The following is a 21,653-nucleotide window of genomic DNA, read 5'->3' on the forward strand; positions in this document are numbered from 1 at the left end:
CTGTTCATTCCCTCTGAACCATCTGGTACTGGCCACTGCCAGAAGATAGGATATTGAGCTACCGGTCTGACCCAGTATGGCAATTCTTAGATTTTTTTTAAAATCTAAGAACATGTTTTAGGATGCAAAACAATCTATGAGAAATTGTATATACATAAGGAGTGTTATGACTACACTCCCAATTAACTGTTATATTGCTGACTTAAAGTGTTTCACTACACAACTAACTTTTTTTTTTTTTTTTATTATTATCAGTTTTGTGTATGAAATTTTCTTGGTTTTATTTAACTAAATAAACTATACATGCACCAAAAGAAGGTAAACAGGGAAGAAATCAAAACTAGAAACTCAGTCCGTCAGTCTAAGAGGCTTAAAAGCTTTGCTGCCTCTGACTTGCTACATGTTGCCAATTCCTGCAATTTTATTCCAAGTTTTGAGATATTTTTTTCTTAAAGCTCCAGCTCCTGGAGCAAAGACATAACGTGAGCATCTCGGCTTCAATTTTTAAGTAACTTTCTAGCTCTCAGTGGCAGTGAAAAGCTGAAAAATGTATCTCAAGTGTACCCTAAAGACTCAGAAACCAAAAGGTAAATAAGCCCAACTTTAAAAAAACCAAAAAACCAAAAGCAAAAATGCAAAAAAAAAAATAAAACCACTCAATTTTTAATGTAGTCATGATTTTTGCGGACCTGCCCCACTGTTTTTGAATACTTGGTTTTGGCAATACTGTTCAAGACATGAAATAGCCAGCAGGTAATCCGTTACTGGTGCCAGCCCACCCTGTCAGACCACCAGCAATCCTTCCTAGTGGAGAGAAAGCTTATTCCAGCAAGAAAGTTCTTTTGCCGGAACAACACATACCAGCTCAGCAAATGAAATAAACTATACCAGTGAAAGCACTTTTATGTTAGCATTACTGCATCTACACTAAGGGCTTTTACCTGTATAGAAATGTCTCCAAAATACCACACCTAACCAACACTGGTATACTGGCAAAATTTCAAGTGTAGACCAGGCCTAAAATTTAATTTTTTAAAAATTATATTTCTAGCCCTTATGGGTACAAAGCTAAGTTACTTTGAAAATTTGAATCAAGCATAAAGCATGCAGTAATCTCTCCCCAAGTCTGCAGACAGCGTGGAACATTAACTCTAAAAGATATATAACTGTTCCATTGTTTAACTGGACTGTTAACCCTGATACCTAAAAAAGGACAATTTAATGTCAGCACTTAACTGTTTTACTGCTAATCATTTCAGAAGTATCCAAATAATGTGTTTAACCACAATACCAAAATGCCTCCCCTGCCTTTCCAGGTACCAAAAGCCTCATCTGTCTCCTACTCATTTACCAAAATCTCCAGGTTTCCCCTGATTGTTCCCACATTGCAGTTAAACACTGCTAGTATAGAACTTGCTGCAGCATACCAAAACTAAAAATTTTGGGAAAATGTAAAATAAATTCAGTTATCAAAATACAGAACACTGGACTGCATTATTCATTTTCATATTACAGTAACTCCTCACTTAATGTTGTAGTTATGTTCCTGAAAAATACAACTTTAAGCAAACAATGTTAAGCGAATCCAATTTCCCCATAAGAATTAATGTAAATAGGGGGGTTTCGGTTCGAGAGAAATTTTTTCTTTTTGCCAGACAAAAGGCATCCTATACATTTTAAACAAGCAATTTAATACAGGCATAAGTTTTAAACAAAACAATTTAATACTACCATCATCATTGCTGAGTATGAAGCAATGGGAGGTGCCCCTGCCTTACTCCACACAGGCACAGCTCACTGGTACTGCAGACAATGAGGCAGGCAAGGAGGCCAAAGGTGCTGTAGGCTAGGAGAAGCACGTTGCGCAGCAGCGGCTGCTTCCCCTACTGTGAAGCACCAGGGGAGGGGGGCTCAACCCTCAGCCCGCCCACTCCACCCCTTCCCCCAAGCTCCTCGCTTAACCCGTCTTCTCCCCCCACACCTCCTCCCCCTTTACTCTGCACACCCCGTCCTTGCTCCTCCCCCTTTCCTCCCCTGCTTCCTGCCTGTGGCAATCAGCTGGTTTGCAGCCTTCCGGAGGCAGGAGGGAGGAGCGAGGACTTGGCACGCAGGCTCCCCCTCCCTTCCCTGCCCCCTGAAAGCCACAAACCAGCTGATTGCCACGGGCAGGAGGAGCAAGAGAAGGCACTGATCTGTGGGGTCCGCCGGTGGGTGGGAGGCGCTGGGGGGAGCTGATAGGAGGCTGCCAGCTGTGGACAAAGCAGGCAGCGGAGCATTGCACAACTTTAAACGAGCATGTTCTGTAATGGAGCAGGGACGTACGATCGAAACAACGTTAAGCGAGAGGATGTTAAGTGGGGAGTTACTGTACTTTCACTAATACTCAATTTTTAACAAACTGCTACAGAATCCAGACTCTTACCACAAAATTTGGACTCAACATGCCACAGAGTTCAAATGACCCTACCTTAGTTCACCAAAACACACATACAGGTTCTCAGATATAAAAATTTCAAGGCCAGAAGGGAGCATTATGATCATCTAGTCTGACCTCTTGTGTAACAGGTTAGCAAAAATTTTCCCAATTATTCTTGCACTGAATCCAATAATCTGTGGTTGAACTAGACCATGGTTTCTCAATTGGTGAGTCATAACTGGCAACTGGAGGTGGAAGACATCGAAAGATGTGTTACAAGCTAACGCAAAGAAAATCTCAAGTCCTGACTTCCGGCATACTCTTCCACTTTAAGGTAAGTATTCTCTGTCAAAATCATATAGGCTTATTGTTATTGATACATATTTAAATATTACTTTTATAATAAACATAAGGTAACAATGAACATTTTTACTTTGAATACAGGGTCTCAAACTAGGGGTATAAATAACGTGCAAAACCAGCAATCATGTAACCGATTAAAATTCTATCGGTTACACGGTTAAACGTTTACCTGCAGCACCCCAACGTTTTACGTGAGGCTCCGCTGCCAACCCTGGGGTCCCGGCTGCCAGTCCTGAGCCCGGGGTCCCGGCTGCTGGGATGGACCCCAGGCGTGCAGCCAGCAGCCGGGAGGGACCATAAGCAAGCGGGGTGGCAGCTGGGATCTTGGGCACGGGGCGGCAGCTCGGACCTTGGGCGGAGTTTAAACAGTTACCAGAAACTGATAAGCTTCAAGCTTATTGGTTAACCAGTTAAACTCTTACATCCCTATCTCAAACCTAAAAAGGTTGAGAAACACTGAACTAAAGCATAACTTTTATCAAGATACCCAATCTTGATGTTAAAATGAATACATCAGAAAGGGACCAGCATGTCTGGCAGCCTCTGTTGGACTGGAAACAGCAAACTGCAAACCTTCAGGAATCTAAGCCCCACAGCACACAAACTTTGAATATGTAGGCACCAAGACCCAATAGGAAGACCACCAGAGTGCTGAGCGCCTCTGATGCATTCTTAAGGCAAGGTGTGAGGGAAGCAATTCATGGAATTTGAGAAAGGACTGGAAAGGATGCAAGAAAGGTCAAGAATGGTTCTGTTATAGAGATTCATTTAATAAAAATGGGCACGTTTAGTCTTGAAAAAAGAAAACTGAGGTGAGACTAATAACAGTCTTCAAATATACTAAGGACTGTTATAAAGACGACAGCGATCAATTGTTCTCCACGTCCACCGATGATAGGACAAGAAGTAATCACCTTAATCTGCAAGGGAGATTTAGGTTAGATATTAGGAAAAACTTTCTAACCATAAAGATAGTTAAGCACTGGAATAGGCTTATAAAGGAGGCTGTAGAATCCCATCACTGGAGTCTTAAGAACAGGTTGGACACCTGCCAGGGATGGTCTAGGCATACTTGGTCCTGACTCAATACAGGAGGCTGGAATAATGACCTCTTGAGGTCCCTTCCAGCCCCACATTTCTATAATGCTATGAAACATGCATCCATTAGAACAGTTATGCCAAGTCTACATTATACCATTACAACAAAAGGGGATACAGTTGATGAGTGCTTAAAATTGTTACAGACAGTAACTACTCCTGGGGGAATTTTGTGGCAAAAAAATTAAAAATTTTGTGCACAATATTTTAAAATTCTGCATATTTTATTTGTCAAAATAATACAATAGAATCACATCAGTTTCAATTATTTTGATAATTTATTTCAAAATACCTGTCAGCAAGTATGTCTGTAACAATACAGACAACAAAAAAGATTCAGGAAATGATTTTTGACAAATAGATTCCTTACTAAGCATATTAATAAACAACTCTGAGTAATAATTCATTTAAACTACAATACAGAAAAGTATTTACTGTACCACTCAGAAGCAGTGCAAAGGCTTGGTGGAGTCAGGGCTAAAGGAGAAGCTGAGGGAGAGCAAAGAAATTGCTTGGAAGAAGCCTGGGAGTAGTGGTTGGGTGTGGGTGGGAGAAGTATAGAACAGGATATTGGGTTTTTCTGGGGGACGGGATTGGGGGGGGAGCTTGAGCAGGCGACTGTTAGGGAGCCTCCCCCATGCAGATCCTGGCTGACCCCTAGCCTCTCCTATTCAGTCAGGCACATCTGCTCCTATCCCTGTGTGTTCCTGCACCCCTCCTTCTCTCCATCCCCACTTGTCTTTGCACCCCCCACTCCCATTCAGCCCCTGGCTCAAAGCTGTCACCCCACTAGCTCCTCTGTCCGTCTGTCCCCCTCCCCACTAGCCCTTCTGAACCCCAGTCTGTGACCCCCCCACCCCGAGGTGTCCCACTCTGTCCATTCACACGCGCGCGCACACACACACACACATATATATATCCCGTGTGTCCTCTGGCCCTGCGAACAAGGTGCTGTGAGGAAAGCAGCATCTGCTCCCTCCCTTTTCATAGCTGCCTGCTCCAACCTTGAGCCTGCTACCTCTCTTCTGGTGCCACAGAAGGCCCTGCTGGGTGAAAGGTGTAATTGCAGCACCTCCCCAGCAGAATCTATTTTCTACAGAAGTAAAATAAAAAAAATCTGCGATGGAAATTAATTCTGTACTTGCGCAGTGGTGCAGAACTCCCCCAGGAGTACATACTGAATGAACAATGCACTGTTCTAATTCCTTTGTAACTATTTCTCAAGCAAATTTTTTCTAACCTGGAAAAGCATGGAGGGAAGCAAGGACACAGAAACTGACTATGTACATACCAAGCTGAAACATTTAAATTACTATTTAAGTCATTACACGAAGAAAGGCCTGAAACATTTAGATGGACAGAATGTTTTCTCACTTTCCAGCTCAGACTGCAGCTTCTACCTGCAAAGGAGAGGGGGAATGGGTCATCATCAGCCTTTATCCTCACAACTGTCAACACCTCTGAATTCCACAGCCTATGAGTACTATAGATCATCACTTCATTCAATTATTCATACCTAATGTAATCTCAGATTTGCCCAGATTTGAAAATATGAACATCAATAGTTTTCATCTGTTGGTCAAAATTCCTGCAGCCTCATTTTCCCCTTAACTTCATCTACCTGATTTTGTTCTTGCAGCACTTAGGGAAGCCTGCTATTAAAGTGCAGCAGTAGCTGGTACAGAGCTCATTTTTAACAGGAGCTCTCAACCTTTATTTTGCTAAAATCTCATGGAAATGGCAAAAACTAGAACCAGAATATAAACTTTGGACACTGTTTAAATTTTTTAATGGTGTTTTGATAAAAAACAAAGTGATACAGAGAGAATAATAGGACAATGAAAGCTACCTCTTGGGGCAATTTTGAACTGGATTATCTCACTTTTCTTGTACCCTTCTGCAAGAAACCTAATATTCTGGGACAGGCCCATCTGGCCACACTGTTGCTCCTTCTTAATTAGATTCCTAGAATAAGTTATACGTAAGTAATGTTTGTTCACAAAATATTTTATAACTTTTTAGCCATCACAGAAAACATCTGCCAAACTGAATCTAATTTTCATTTGACGAAAACTCCACCACACTATGAACACCGTCACTCACTCAGGAAAGTAGGAGAAGAGACAGACAGATTCCTTCACCAAATACCCCTGAACTCTAGAGCTAACTTTTTAAATTCCAATGCAATTCACTATCATTATTATTGACTAAGGTCAAGAACCTCAACTCAGAAAAAAAGGAATAGGTACTGGACAGTCCCCATTATTTTTAAAAGTAGTCTTCTTAGTGTAGGCGCAAGGTGCCTCAAGGAGGCCCATGATCAGGATTCATCACCGAATTTGGTCCGCTGGATGGATCATTAGTTTCCCCGGCCCAGGCCAGGAACTGACAGGGAGTGCAACATGATTGCTGATCCGTACCCATCAGAGAGGTTACCCAGGTCTCTAACATGAAAAAGCCAATCTTATCCCAGTGCATCTGATTTTCTTTCAAAGTCACTAAAGCAGTGTCAGTTAACTTACCTCTAACCACTGTAAATCCTACACTTTCCCAGAGCCAGTGATAGAATCTGGGGTTCTTGATCACCACTGCTAACTGGTAAATATTTGTGTAACACACTGGGAATGTGTGTCAATCTTCCCACAGTGGCTGGTCTACAAAGTGCCTCACTTGTCAAAGTATGCGTTATGCATACCACTCTGTGCCCAATCCAGAGGATGAGACTCCATGAGAGTGTTTTGGTAGAAGAGCAATGACAGATTCCTTTACAAAGGTTCCCTCCAATTGACAAGTCATGTTGTCAATGCTCAAGTGCAAGGCTGTTCTTGTTGTGCTCACTTTCAGTAAACTTTTAAATGGGGATAAAGTGTTATAAACAAAGAATTAAAACTTTTATTAAAGCTAATATTTAAAATCAAATTTACACAAGTTAAGAGGGAAGGTACTGTACATCTGGGGTCAGGCTTGAGTTATGAGGGATTACAAGTGTTGGTTACAAGGTTCACCGGATACATATGTAGTACATAACCAAGCATAGACCCAGATTACTAAATCACTTCACAGCCACTCTCACTCTTCAGGAGGGCAAACTAGCAGTAACAGCAGCAGTTTCTCCCTCGTTCCCAAGTAGGTACAGGTCCCTTTTTCCTGATTCTAGAGAGCTGTCCACTGAGGTGCACAAAAGAGGTATATAAAACCAGCAAATTAGCAAACAAAAACTATGTTTAATGGCAGTTAAGATTGCAGCACAACACACCCCAGTAAAGTCCAGTTACCTCAGCAGTGTTAATGAAGACTAACTTTCCAACCTTACGGGATATGAGGCTTGGTCTACACTAAAATGTTAACTCAACCCTGCTACATCACTCAGCAGTGTGAAAAATCCACACACCTGAGCAAGGTAGTTCAGACAACCTAAGGCCCCGTGTACAGCCAGCATTAGGTCAACAGACAAATTTCTCTGCTGATCTGGCTACCACTTCTTGGGCAGATAGATTACCTACACTGAAGCACTACAGAAGCAAGTATAGACAAGCCTTGAGACAGTCAGATGTGCTGATCTGTTGCTAGTATTGATATAAATGCACTGTTTACATTAGAATGTAAGTTTGACGAAGTTGGGATACATATCGCTTTTCGGTATCTATTAGAGATGGAAACGAAAGCTTTGTGGCATTCTAGAGTTAGTTGATTGTATTACCTACTATGCTATTAATTAACACTAAGGCAGAAAGGATGCACAAGTCTTTCATTTTAAGACTGCCCAATCTTTTAATGTTTTGGGTGGTATCCTGCCACAACCTTAACAGTCACTAAACAGTTGACTTGCTAATTCTATTAAGCAACAGAGTGGGACAGACCACACCACTCACCTAATTTACGAATTTACAAAAGAGTTGGGACTGAGCAAGAATTTGAGTACAGTTAATTGAGAAAAGCTAGCAATATAGAATTGGACAAGAGTAAAATGATGGAAAGAAGGAAAGACTGTTTAGAAACTAATAATGGTCAGAGTGCTTTGACAGATTCTTTGCCATGTAATGTTGTAAATGAAAGTACTATATATATTAGTTAGAAATGGTGTTTAAACAATTTGTTTTTTATTCTCTTTGTAATAAGTAGTTACAATATGAAAATCCATAGCACAGTGAAAGGAACACTTTCCATTTTAATGAGGCTATGCCCTTATGGCATATAAACTCTACTTTAATTCACATTTTAAACAGTAAACTTTTTCTATATATCTGAATTAGCAAACCAAGTAAGCCTGCACAAAGATCCCAAACCAAAAGAGAAAAAAAGCCTAAATACCGTATACACTCGTTCATAAGCCTAATTTTTTTTAGTAAAAAAGGGAAGCATTAGAGAAGGGGGTCGGCTTATGAACAGGTATAGAGATGGAGAGGCGGGACAGCCCCTCCCCCCAACAGAGGGCGCAAGGAGAGGCAGCAGAGCCAGAGGGGAAGAGGTGGAGCCAGAGTCTGTCCGCTTCTGGCCACGCTGCTCTCCCTCCAGCTGCAGCTCCGGGGCTGGCAGGCTGCAGCCATGCCGCTTGGCCCCACCCCCCAGAGCAGGCTGTGGCCATGCTGCCTGGCCTGCCGGAGCAGCTCCAGCCAGGCCAGAGACATCCTCACCAGATAAGGTGGGAAGGGATGGGATGGGGAGAGTGTGGGGGTCCCAGGCTACGGGTAGAGTCATGTGGGGGATGGTCACAGGGGTTACTCCCCTGACCCCCAGCTTCTCCCCCCAAAAAATTTCTCCACCAGTTGCTGTCCCAGCCCATCAGGGTAAGCAGCTGGCGCACCGGGACACTTCGTTTACTTCGGTTTATCTCTATGCCTGCGGACGCTCGAGGTAAATAAACCATCTCGGCTGCGGCAGCTTATCCTGATGGTCCGGGAGCCAAAGTTTGCCAACCCCTGAATTATAGGGTCGACTTATGAATGGGTCAGAAAAATTTTCCATTTTTACTTATCCATCTTTTGGGGGGGCTGGGGGGGGGGGGAGTTGGCTTATAAACGAATCAGCTTATAATCGAGTATATACGGTACCTGGGAGTCTTAAACCATGTATGGAGGAAAGTCAATGTGCCAACAGAAGATGTTTAATTAATTTTGATTTACAAGAAGGTAATTAAAACAAGACATTTATGCTATAAATAGGTGAAAATTAAAGAACCACAGTTTCACCTAAGTACTACCACTGTCACTGATGTTACCACAAAGCAGTGTTTTCAAAACTATGAGACTAGACTGTAGAAACTTCCTCTTATAGACTGGTGGCTCAAACTCAAGGAAAATGAAAATAAAAAACTGCTTAGACCTTTGCTAAACCAGAACTTGGTTCTAGTGAATGTTAAACACAAATGATGAGATCCTCACCTGCACTTCAGCCCCTTTACAAAAAATGAATAGGGTGGAATGACATAAAGGGGCTCTAAAAGCCAGAGACATGGCCTGGGGAGGAGACTCTCCTGGCACACGAACTGCAAATGTCCAGCCTAAGGCTGTCTTCTGAAGACCCCTTTGCAAGCCCTGTGTAGAAGATATGCCAGGGACACAGTATTTCCATTACAGAGACCACGCAGTGCTGTAGTTCATAAGCAGGTGGAGACAAGCTGCATTTGTCACAGCATATGTCTGCACTACAGTTAGGTCAATATATCTATGCCCAAATTAATCCCTTTATTAGTCCAGTTTGAATGACAGCAGCCACACCCGGAAATACTGGAGCCGCTGTGTCCACACTGGCACTGCACTCATTCATGTGTGGCACTAAGACTTCTAGGAGGACATTTCATGGTACGTTCTTTGCACTGCAATAAGCTGAGATGCTCTAGGAATTCTCTCTCAGTGAATTGTGGGAGAACTTCTGTCTTTTCTGAGCACAAAGAGGGAATTGCTGGAAGACCTTTGTATTTGTGGATAATCCAAGCACTATTTCCAGATGCACAGACACTCATTTCTCAACCTGTGTATTATATGATTTTAACATTAGCTTTAATAACATTTTTATTTCTTTTATTAGGTCACTTACTCCTATGGGCAGGTTTATATTTGAAATGCCCCATCGGCGCAGCTGCAGTGTTTAAGTGAAGATGTGCTATGCTGACTGAGAGCTTCTCCTGTAAGCTTAGTTGATCCACCATCATGAGAAATGGTAGCTATGTCAACCGGAGAAGTGAGTGTGGATTTTTCACACCCCTGAGCAGCGTTATTATACCGACATAAGTCTGCAGTGTAGACATGTCCTAAGAGTTCCACCTTCATATTGCGTACAACACAGCTCCGGGCTATGGGGTTTTTTTGGCAAAGATGACTCCTTTACACCATTTGAATTCTGGGCAGCTTGACAGTTTTGGCATAACTAGATAGTCCTGTAAGTCTATCTAAGAGTGTCTCTTCATCGCATAATTAACTTGAATTATAACTTGATTGCCTCTAACTTGAGTCCTTTCCATACACAACCTCTTAATTACCATGCAATAGTATTTTCAGTTCGGATTGGATGATTTGTCAGGCAGTATAGGCTAAAGCTTGAGGTAACACAGTTCAGCAGCTGCTACCATGACCACATTTGCGTTGTGGACATAGAATAGCCCCACTTGAGTGCCACCAGTCCTCACAGGACTTCCAGCAATTCCTTCTGTGTGCATACAGTGTCTCATACCAGAATTATGCACCATTTCTCCAGCAAAAACTTTTGCCCCTTTTTTAGAAATGTTCACACACAAAATAACTCAAAACTAGTTTTTAACCATTCCTAAATTAAAATTAAGCTTCTTGAAAAACAGAACTCAAAAATAAAACAAATCTTAACTCCGGTGATACATTTTTCTAATTCTTTTCTACACTTAAGTTGCTGTGGTACACAACTACATGTTCTGCTTAAGAACTATCCTCCATCTAAGAGCTTTCAACCCAGATCTCTTATACTTAGAATTTTTAAAACCCACTGACCATTTGTAAAAGCACACCAGCTCAGCGGGGGAGAAGACGGTGTTTTAGGAGACTTATCCCAGTAATTCCCACAGGCTCTATAGGGGAGGAGTGCAGAGTGCTGCAAGGTTTACCCAGTTACTCACACGGGCTGTTATAGAGGAGATGTTACCCTGGCTACTCACATACGCTCTGAGGAGGAAGGAAGGGAATTACCCCAGGGGGTTACCCCGGTTACTCACACGGGCTCTGTGTGTGTGTGGGGGGGGGGGGGAACAGCGTCCCGGAGAGGGGAGGGGGTTTACCCAGTTACTCACATGGGCTCTGTGGGGGGGGGGGGGGGGGGGGGGGGGGAACAGCGTCCCGGAGAGGGGAGGGGGTTTACCCAGTTACTCACACGGGCTCTGTGGGGGGAGCGGTGTCCCGGAGGAAGGGGGGGGTTACCCCGGCTACTCACACGGGCTCTGTGGGGGGAACGGTGTCCCGGAGAGGAGAAGGGGGTTACCCCGGTTACTCACACAGGCTCTGTGGGGGGAACAGAGTCCCGGAGAGGGGAGGGGGGTTACCCCGGTTACTCACACGGGCTCTGGGGGGGGAGCACTGTCCCGGAGGAAGGGGGGGTGGGTAACCCCGGTTACTCACACGGGCTCTGTGGCGGGAGCGGCGTCCCGGAGGAAGAGGGGGGTTTACCCCAATTACTCACACGGGCTCTGTGGGGGGAGCGGTGTCCCGGAGGAAGAGGGGGGTTTACCCCAATTACTCACACGGGCTCTGTGGGGGGAGCGGTGTCCCGGAGGAAGAGGGGGGTTTACCCCAATTACTCACACGGGCTCTGTGGGGGGAGCGGTGTCCCAGCAGGGGTGGGGGTTACCCCGGTTACTCACACGGACTCTGTGGGGGGAGCGGTGTCCCGGAGGAAGGGGGGGTGGGTAACCCCGGTTACTCACACGGGCTCTGTGGGGGGAACAGAGTCCCGGAGAGGGGAAGGGGGTTACCCCGGTTACTCACACGGGCTCTGGGGGAGGAGCGGCGTCCCGGAGGAAGGGGGGGGTTACCCCGGTTACTCACACGGGCTCTGTGGGGGGAACGGTGTCCCGGGGGTGGGGGGTTTACCCCGGTTACTCACACGGGCTCTGTGGGGGGAGCGGTGTCCCGGAGGAAGGGGGGGTGGGTAACCCCGGTTACTCACACGGGCTCTGTGGGGGGAGCGGTGTCCCGGAGGAAGGGTGGGGGTAACCCCGGTTACTCACACGGGCTCTGTGGGGGGAGCGGTGCGCCGGGGGGGGGGGGGGTTTACCCCAGTTACTCACATGGGCTCCAAGGTTTTGCTGAGCCAGGATTTCAGAGCCTCGAAGTTTTCTATGATCATTTTCGCCACCATCCAGAGCGGCCCGGCCCCCCCGCCTCCCTGGCAGCAGCAGCGGCGGTTCCGCCCCGCCCGCAGGCCGGGTCCCGGCTCCTCCGCGCCCCTCGCCCGAGCTGCCTGCCCAGCTCAGTCTAGATCCCCGGAGACGGAACAAGGGCCCGACGCCGCGGAGGGCTCGGAAGCCGGCGGGCCCCCGCTCTCGCCGCAGCCTCCCCGAAGATCCCGACCGCACGGGGAAGATCCCGGAGAAACGAAAGACCCGAGCCCGGATCGTGGCTCCCAAACGCGCGGTCCCCTCCCCCTTAGCCGCAACACGAACAGGTAAGATGGCGGCCCTGCAATGTCGCGAGAATATAAAAGCCTCGCGAGGAAAGAGAGGGCGCTGGGAATGCAGAGGGGTGGGGGAGGGATGAGCGCGAGGGGCGGGGCGCCGAGGAAAAGCCGGGGCGGGGCGAGAGAGGGAGACGCGGGGGAGCGGGGATCCGCCCTGTGGCGCTCGCGGGGCCGCTCAGGGAGAGAACGGGCGGGGCGGTGGAGTTTCATGGGTCTCACCCTCATGGGTCTCACCGCCCAGGCCCAGGCCCTGCGGAAGGTGTTGCTCTTAGGCTCTGGCGGGGAATGGGTTTTGTTGGTAGCGTCCCACCAGTGTTTCCCCCCAGGAATTGAAATGGGGGGGGGGGGTTGAATATACAGAGGGGTGAGGGCCAAGGCGTGGTGAGCCCGTGAGGGTGGGGATGAGGTGTGTGGCTCCCTCCTACGTTTTGTGGCCATTTAATTAGATGTAGTTCATGTTTTAAAATCACACAGATTAAAATTGGCTACTCAAGCCTACTGTTGTGAAGCACTACAGCTGCATCCTTCTTGGTGTCTTGTAATTTTGCACAACTCTGTTCATGAACATCTCAAATGCAGTGCCTTCATCTTTGGTGGCTTCTCGTGTCTCCGGTATTTCCAGTCCTTCATGACATGCTCATGATCAGGCAGAAGGCGACTTTTTTCGGAATACAGAATTCTATTCAGTGAGGACGAAGAACGCTCTACTTGTGATGGGGAGTTGCAAGAGATTAATCCCTACGTCTTTCATTTTAGGAAACCTAGCATAAAGAATGGGTTGAACCACTAGTGATGATAAAGAAGTTGTTGAAGTCAAATCTTCATTCGTTCGTCATATGATATTCCACTCTGTGTTCAAATTCTCTAGTCTGTCCTGATCACATAGCAGCCCCGTTGCTGGCAATGCTTCACTCTGCTCAACTGTCAGTGTTTTATAAGTTTCAGAGGGATAGCCATGTTTTATGACAGTCATCTGTAAAAGCTATATAGAGATTGAGTAAAGTCCAGAAGTCGCTGTTGTTGATTGGTAAGAATGAAGTATGTGTGCTTTTTCAGATGGCTTAACAAAGACTTCTCTTCCTCTTCCCTTAAGGAGTCAATATAAGTGCCTTAATTAGTCAACTTCTGAACCAAGTCTTTGCTTCTTCCAGTATGTTTTCAATGGATCTCTCTCTGATTGTCCAGCAATAGAAACAACACTTGGCTCAAAGATCTACTACTGCTGTAGCAGATGCGTTGTTTAATGACCCAAATGGTTTCAACGGTAGAGTTACAAGAGACAGAATGGTGATAGTCTTCTCTGAACTTAGTAGCAAAAGTGGTCCACCAGCCTCACTACTTAGATCTGTCCCATCTTGATAAATGCTTTCCAAAGCCAGTAGTAATGGTTGCAGTAATTTTAAGACAACAGTCATGGATCGCTCATGAAAAAGCCAGCAGGTTTTGCCAAGTTGGACTAATTTGTACTTTAGTCCCAGTGTATCTTCTGTTTATTCCAAGATGTTCAGTCCCTTAGGACTCTTGCTGAAAAAAAAGAGTATAACGAAGATGTTAAATGTATGGCTTTTTTAATGTCTTTTGGAGATTCTGCAGCTCATGCTAGTGCTAGTTGGAGTAGATGGCTTCTGCAGTGTATATAGGAGACATTAGGGTTACACTTTCCTCTGAGCAAAGCTTGTACTCCACTATGTCTTCCAGAGAAGTTTGGAGCTTCATCAAATGCATAAGCAGCCATCTGTTTGGGGTCCAGTTTAGAAGCATTTAACTCTTCTATAATGTGAGTTGTCACAGGTGCAGCTGATATGTTTTCTAATACCTGAACATCTACAAATGCGTCTTCTGGATGGCCACTGACATCAGGATAATGTATGCAATGACTTAATACTTGACGCCAATTTCTATCGGTGCATTCATCAGCCCACATAGGCACATTTTTTGTATGTGAAGAGAGAGTTCTTAACTTTTTCAACTGCTGAGTCCTTTGTTGTTGTATTGCATGCTTCTAATCAGTCAGCTAAGTTTCTTGCAGAAAGATAGTGAGCATTTGTTGGTCTTGTTAGGAACCAATATTGAACTTCAGGATTAACAAGTGACAATGGACTTAACATTGGCCTCCAGCTTGTAGTGAGTGTGGTATCTCTTGCTTAAATAGAAAGTAGGATGCAACAGCGACGTTTGTTTGCATAAACTGTGTTCTGTCTCCAGCATTCCTAATAGCCTTATTAAGTACTTCTAAAATTGGCTTTGACAGTGACTGTCTTATAAGGCTTTCTGCATGTCAATGCAGTTCAGAGGCTTGGTGTTTTGCAGCCTTTTCAAGTAGGCTGTCATCATTGGCTTTGCTGATTGGTCTGGCTGTCAAGATTCCTTCCCCACTCTGAACTCTAGGGTACAGATGTGGGGACCTGCATGAAAGACCCCCTAAGCTTATTCTTACCAGTTTAGGTTAAAAACTTCCTCAAGGTACAAACTTTGCCTTGTCCTTGAACCCTATGCTGTCACCACCAAACATGTTAAACAAAGAACAGGGAAAGAGCCCACTTGGAGACGTCTTCCCCCCAAAATATCGCCCCAAGCCTACACCCCCTTTCCTGGGGAAGGCTTGATAAAAATCTTCACCAATTTGCATAGGTGAACACAGACCCAAACCCTTGGATCTTAAGAATAATGAAAAAGCAATCAGGATCTTAACAGAAGAATTTTAATTAAAGAAAAAGTAAAAGAATCACCTCTGTAAAATCAGGATGGTAAATACCTTGCAGGGTAAGCAGATTCAAAACATAGAGAATCCCTCTAGGCAAAACCTTAAGTTACAAAAAGACACAAAAACAGGAATATACATTCCATTCAGCACAACCTATTTTACCAGCCATTTAACAAAAGTAAATCTAACGCATTTCTAGCTAGATTACTTACTAACTTAACAGAAGTTCTGAAGAGCATTCTTGACCTGTTCCCGGCAAAAGCATCACACAGACAGACCCTTTGTTCCCCTCCCCTCCAGCTTTGAAAGTATCTTATCTCCTCATTGGTCATTTTGGTCAGGTGCCAGCAAGGTTATCTTAGCTTCTTAACCCTTTACAGGTGAAAGGGTTTTGCCTCTGGCCAGGAGGGATTTTATAGTTCTGTATACAGAAAGGTGGTTTCCCTTCCTTTTATATTTATGACACTGGCAAACCAAGTTCCTTCACTTTTACTGTATAAATCTATGGTATGGCCACATCTTGACTTCTGCATGCAGTTCTGGTCACCCCATCTGAAATGAGATATACTGGAAATGGGAAAGGTACAGAGAAGGTTCTAAAATGATTAGGGGTGTGGAACAGGTGAGGAGATATTAAAAGGACCGGGACTTTTCAGCTTGAAAACGAGAAGACTAGAGGTAATATGATTGAGATCTATAAAATCTTGACTGGTATGGAGAAAGTAAATAAGAAAATATTATTTACTCCTTCACATAACACAAGAATTAGGAGTTACCCAATGAAATTAATAGGCAGCAGGTTTAAAACAAAAGAAAGTACTTCTTCACACAACGCACAGTCAACCGGTGGAATTTTTTGCCAGGGGATGTTATGAAGGCTAAAACTATTACAGGGTTCAAAAAGAACTAGATAAGTTCATGGAGGATAGGTCCATCAATGGCTACTAGCTAGGATGGGCAGGGATACAACACCATGATCTGAGTGTCCCTAGTCTCTGTTTGCCAGAAGCTGGGAGTGGATGATATGGTATGGAACACTCGATAATTACCCTATTCTGTTCATTCCCTCTGAAGCATCTGGTATTATCCACTCTTGAAAGACAGGTGTCAGGGTTCCCTCCCCACTCTGAACTCTAGGATACAGATGTGGGGACCCATATGAAAGCCCCCTAAGCTTATTTTTACCAGCTTAGGTTAAAAAATTCCCCAAGGCACAAATCCTTTGTCCTTGGATGATACGCTGCCACCACCAAGTGATTTAGACAAAGAATCAGGGAAAGGACTACATGGAATTCCTATTCCCCCAAAATATCCCCCACAGCCTTACACCCCCTTTCTGGGAAGGCTTGAGAATAATATACCAACCAAAGAGGTAAACCAGATTCTTAAAAAACAGAACTTTATTATAAAGAAAAAAAAAGTAAAAGAAGCACCTCTGTAAAATCAAGATGGAAGGTAACTTTACAGGGTCATCAGATTCAAAACACAGAGGATTCCCCTCTAGGCAAAACTTTAAAGTTACAAAAAACAGGGATAAACCTCCCTCTTAGCACAGGGAAAATTCACAAGTTGAAAACAAAAGGTAATCTAACACGCCCTGCCTTATTTACTTACTCTTTTTGCAGTATTGAGACTCACTTTAGGATGGTTTATAGGAGAAGGAGGTTTCTGACCTGGTGCTTCTCTGCTTCCCAAGAGAACACACAGACAAAGAGCACAAATAAAGCCTTAACCCCCCAGATTTGAAAGTATCTTCTTTCCCCATTGGTCCTTTTGGTCAGGTGCCAACCAGGCTTCTTAACCCCTTACAGGTAAGGAGGAATTCTGGGCTATCTTTAGCTGTATGGTTATGACAACAGGATACTGGGCTAGATAGACCATTAGTCTGACCCAGTATGGCCGTTCTTATGTTCTTATGTAAAAATTAATTACAGTATAATAATAAAAATGTTTAGTACAGAAACTCCCCAAGATAATGACCTCTCAAGACAACAACAATGTGAGATAATGACCTTTTAAAATAATGTATTTTAAAAATCTTGGCCTCCTAGGAAATGTATATTTATATCAGTTTCCCAGTCACAAATCTAACATTCTGGAGCTAAGTCACTAAAACATAGTCCAAGAAACAAATGTCCCTTTAACATGCCCCCTCACTTCTCCCTCCACCACATCCCACTCATAGTTGTTGTCCTTGAGACCCAGAGTTCAGAGGTGCTTTCACATGAATTCAACTCCCACCCTGGAGAGTGGAGGGGAAAAGACACTTTGCTTGCTCCTCCAGCCAGTCACCACTCGCTCTGGCCGCTCGCTCGCTCTGGCTGCTGTTATTTGACATGCCACCATTCATTCCGCTGCTCTGTTGCCGATGGCCAGGCACCATCACTTTCTGCAGTCACCTGCCACTGTGACCTCTGAAAATCAGTCTCTTGAGGTTCCACCCAGCTCTCAGTGATTTCAGATCTCAGTGGGGAAACCTAACTGTTAGTGAAGGCTGGGCTGTCTCTTCCACAGAAACACTGTCCTGCCTATGACACTGCACCCCATATTATTCACCGTGATATTATTATGATTATGATGTATTTTATGCAAGATAAGTCATGAGAGATGTCATTGGAAAAGTTATGATTTGCTGAATATGATTATCCTATTTGTATGCATGTATCATTTTTGTATCTGAAGTTATGAATATCAACGATGTATCTGTACTTCAAATGTGGTTACACCTGGGTAATGCCCACTGAACAAGATGCTTTCAGTCTAGATAATGGGTGGGGAAGGGCCTATTCAGAGCAACGGGCCATTAGAAAGAAAACAATAGGCCTTAGAAGAAGCTTATCTCCCACTTGGTGAGCCTTCCTGTGAACGCTCCAGACAGCCTCCAAGTAATGGCTGCTATGACTCTACAAGGACATGTGATCAGACCACATGTCTCTGGACTCCATCTTGGGATGTCAGTATTCTTCCACAGACTGGTCTGGGAATCAAGCTTTGGAACAAAGGGTTCCCACCATATGCAAAAGTTATATAAGGGAGGGAGTGACATCAGCTGGTGTTTTTCACTCCCACACACAAGAAGACTCCTGGAAACACCTGAGGAACAAAGACGGAAATGGGGGAAGTGCTGGACCCAGGCTAAAGAGATTTCTAGCCTGTGTATGAAACACCTGGGGATTCCAAGCTGTAAAGCAAGTGCAGCTTGCCCCTTAAGAATCTGCAACCTGCTTGTATCATCTGTTAGGGTGAGAATCTGCTCATTCATATCCAATCTATCAAGTATATTAGGCTGTTTGTGTTTTTTGTTTATTTGCTAAATAATCTGCTTTGATCTGTTTGCTGTCCCTTATAATCACTTAAAATCTATCTTTTGTAGTTAATAAACTTGTTTTTGCTTTATCTAAATCAGGGAGTTGGAATGAAGTGTTTGAGAATCTTAGCTTAATGGGTAAAGGCTGTTGCATATTCCTCTCCACGTTGAGGGAGGGGGCGAACTTTATGAGCTTATGCTGTACAGTTCCCTGTGCAGTGCAAGATGGTATAATTTTGGGTTTATACTCCAGAGGGGGTGCGTGCTTGGGGAGTTGGGAGTTGCCTTAGCTGTAGCCTTTCCACTGTTGATTCATTGCAGGGGCTAGACAGAGAGCCTGCATGTAACTGCAGCTGGATATGTCCCTACCTATGTGAATGCTGGTGAAAGTGTAGGCTGGAGGGCTTTGCAGCTTGTCACAGAAGTACAGTGTGAAAACCCAGGCTGGTGGGTCAGGGGACTCAATGGCACCCCAGTTCCAGGTGGCACCCCAGGGGGGAACCCATCACACCGCAGCAGATCTACTAAGCACTTAGACCTGATTATCAGTGATTTCAGCTCTTATGATCATTTGAAAAAAAACAAAAGACTCTCTATGGAGCCTAATCAGCTCTATCTTTTAACAGGAGAGGGAAGCAGGTCAAATAGTGCCTGTGACTCTTAGGCAGAGCCCACACCACCAAGCAAAACACCTGTCGTCCACCCTCTCTCTTTCTTCACTGAGATCAGGCATCCAACACCCCTGCTTAGCGAGTACAGTTCAGTTTAGGGTAACCAGTGCTTAATTTATAATAGAAGAGGTGCTGGGGCTCAAGCAATTAAGTGCTCAAGCAAGTTTTTTACTTTCATAACTCATATGGTAAGCCCAGAGGTCCTGGGACTATGAACTGCCAAGCCTAGAGGTGCCAGGGCTCAGCACTGGCAAGCGCTGGCACAAATTAAGCACTGAGAGTGACCCCCCTCAGTCAGGACAGCCTAAGTACAGTTCTGCTGCCCTTTACTCATATTGTAAGGATAACATTCCATTACCTCCACACTCAAATTTAAACATTTTTATTAAAGCTAAGGTTTAAATTATCTAATACACAGTTTTAAGGAAAGAGTGCCTATACATCTGAGTATAATGCTTAAATTATCCAAAAGTACAAAATTTGGTTTGAAGGTCATAAAATACATATAGTACACAAACAGAAATATCCCAAATTAAGGTTAATCAATTTAACAATACAATTGAAAATATTAGCATCCAAATACTCGGGTACATCACTCATAAAATTTTATAGTAAGAGTAGCTTGTAGAAAGCAAATGTAGCAGTGTAGATTGTCCCTCAGTAATTGAGACTTTAGGATAGGTTGTTCCTCAGTAAATAGACTCCACCAGAGAAGTATTTCAGTTACTTCCCCGACTTTGCTTCTCAGTGGCACTCCATTTCATCTCTCCTGGTATTGACAATGTCTAGTGATGTGTTCTAAATAGATGGATCTAAAGTGATTTGTAAACCAACACCAGCCAGAATTGATCCCTTGGGCAACACAGCTCTGTTTGTTGGATACCTAGGCAGGGTAGGTGTGTTCATGTAAATACAGTCTGGTCCTGGAGCCTTTTCCTCCCCTCCCCGTGGCTCATCACTAGCTGTCAAGGGAGAGCTCATTCAGTCCTTGCTTACAAATCATAATTTGAAATTATTGTGTTGACCAACATCGCTGAAATGAATGCACCAACATTGTCATAGAAACCAACAGCTGTGTGAGGAAGCTAGTCTTTGTTCATACTTCTCAAACTTAGCTTTTTCAGATACAAGTATTTTATCATATACTGTATATGCTTTTAAAGTGTGTATTAATGTTTCTATTTCCATTCAAATTTCCAACCAACCACTAAATTGACAACACTGCATGTAACTAGTTGAGCACTGAGGGGTGATGGGGAAATTTGGGGATGTAGGGAAATCCTTGAAAGCCCTTTCCCCTGGAACATGAGGGTACCAATGGCAGCAAACCTAGAACATGCTTGTAGCTATATTTTGGAGAAAATGTGTGACCGTCACCTTTTTTTTTAGTTACACTTGAAGACACAGGTATGTGAAATGAGCAACTCACCCTAAGGTTAACTGTGGCTGGCAGTAGTACTGTGTTATCAGTTACTGCTCAGAGCATAAGACCCATAGCCGACACGTAGGGGAGCATGCAGGAGCAAGTGTCCTGCCCCCTCAGCTTTCTGCTCAGCCTGCTGGTGGCGGAAAGAGCGGATCAGAGACCTGGAGCGGCCAGCTTCAGCCAGCATGAGAAGCAACTCCATCCCACTCCCCGCCCGGGCTAGGCTGCCAGGGAGAGCAGCCGAACATGCTGGGGGAAGGCACAGTCAGAGAAGGACAGAACTACACCCCGCAGGTAACTCTGGTGGGGATGGGGAGAGCACAGTGGCCCTGGGTAGGTGCAGGGCAGAGGGTCACTGGGGAAGGCACTGGGAGCAGTTTTCCTGGCCTCTGCTCAGCTGGAGGTAGGGGCATTGCCTATGCCCCTCATCTGCCCTGCTGAGGTGTCCGCGAGCTCCGGGGAGACACTGGTGCTGTGCATCTTCCTGGGCTTTGGCTGGTCCCAGCTGATCCCAGAGGCACATGCTCCCTGCTCCTGTGCCCCACCCCCACCCCAAGAACCAGCGGGATTGGCGTCCCTGGCCCAGCGACATGGGGCTGAAAGTTCCTCCCAGAGGCAACAGGTGGGCCCATCACGTGTTCCCCCCCTTTACATTGTGCCCTCCCAGTATAAGGAGGCACTAGTCGTCTATGATGAGACCTATTTTTTTTTAATGTGACAGATTAATGTACATGGAAGAAGTGCTTCAAGTTGATTGGCCATTATTGGCAAAAAAAATAAGATATTCAGTGGTAGATTATCATCTTTGATTATGATGCCAAGTGAGTTGTAATAAGGCACTGGTTAAGATGTCAGCATTCAGTCACACTCAAATACTTGTTGCCCTTCAAAAATGCTTCTTAGATGTCTTCTTTGCATTTCCCAAAGGGTACAGGACTTGCAAGACCGGTTCCACACATCCAGTGTACATTGTGCTGTCAAAGACCTACTGTGCATGATGGATTGCTGCAATATCACAGACCAGATCAAGC

At 44.7% G+C, this 21,653-nt stretch overlaps 1 protein-coding gene across 9 annotated transcripts in view; it reads right to left on the reverse strand.

The window, feature by feature from the left end:
* The window catches only part of RBM26 (RNA binding motif protein 26), a 113,222-nt gene extending 100,694 nt beyond the window's left edge, over nucleotides 1-12,528 (reverse strand). For 8 of the 9 annotated variants that reach the window (XR_006287126.1, XR_006287118.1, XR_006287125.1 and 5 more), the window contains exon 1: nucleotides 12,126-12,503. Coding sequence is in view for 1 of the 9 variants with exons in the window: in XM_043534405.1 (XP_043390340.1) it covers nucleotides 12,126-12,196 (71 nt within the window). In the remaining 8 variants the exon portion in view is untranslated. Of the gene's footprint in view, nucleotides 1-12,125 lie in introns of all 9 variants that reach the window. The other variant, XR_006287127.1, reaches the window with a different exon arrangement.
* Between the last annotated feature and the right edge of the window lie 9,125 nt (nucleotides 12,529-21,653).

This window comes from Chelonia mydas, chromosome 1 (genome assembly GCF_015237465.2).
Source record: "Chelonia mydas isolate rCheMyd1 chromosome 1, rCheMyd1.pri.v2, whole genome shotgun sequence".
Classification (NCBI taxonomy): Eukaryota; Metazoa; Chordata; order Testudines; family Cheloniidae; genus Chelonia; species Chelonia mydas.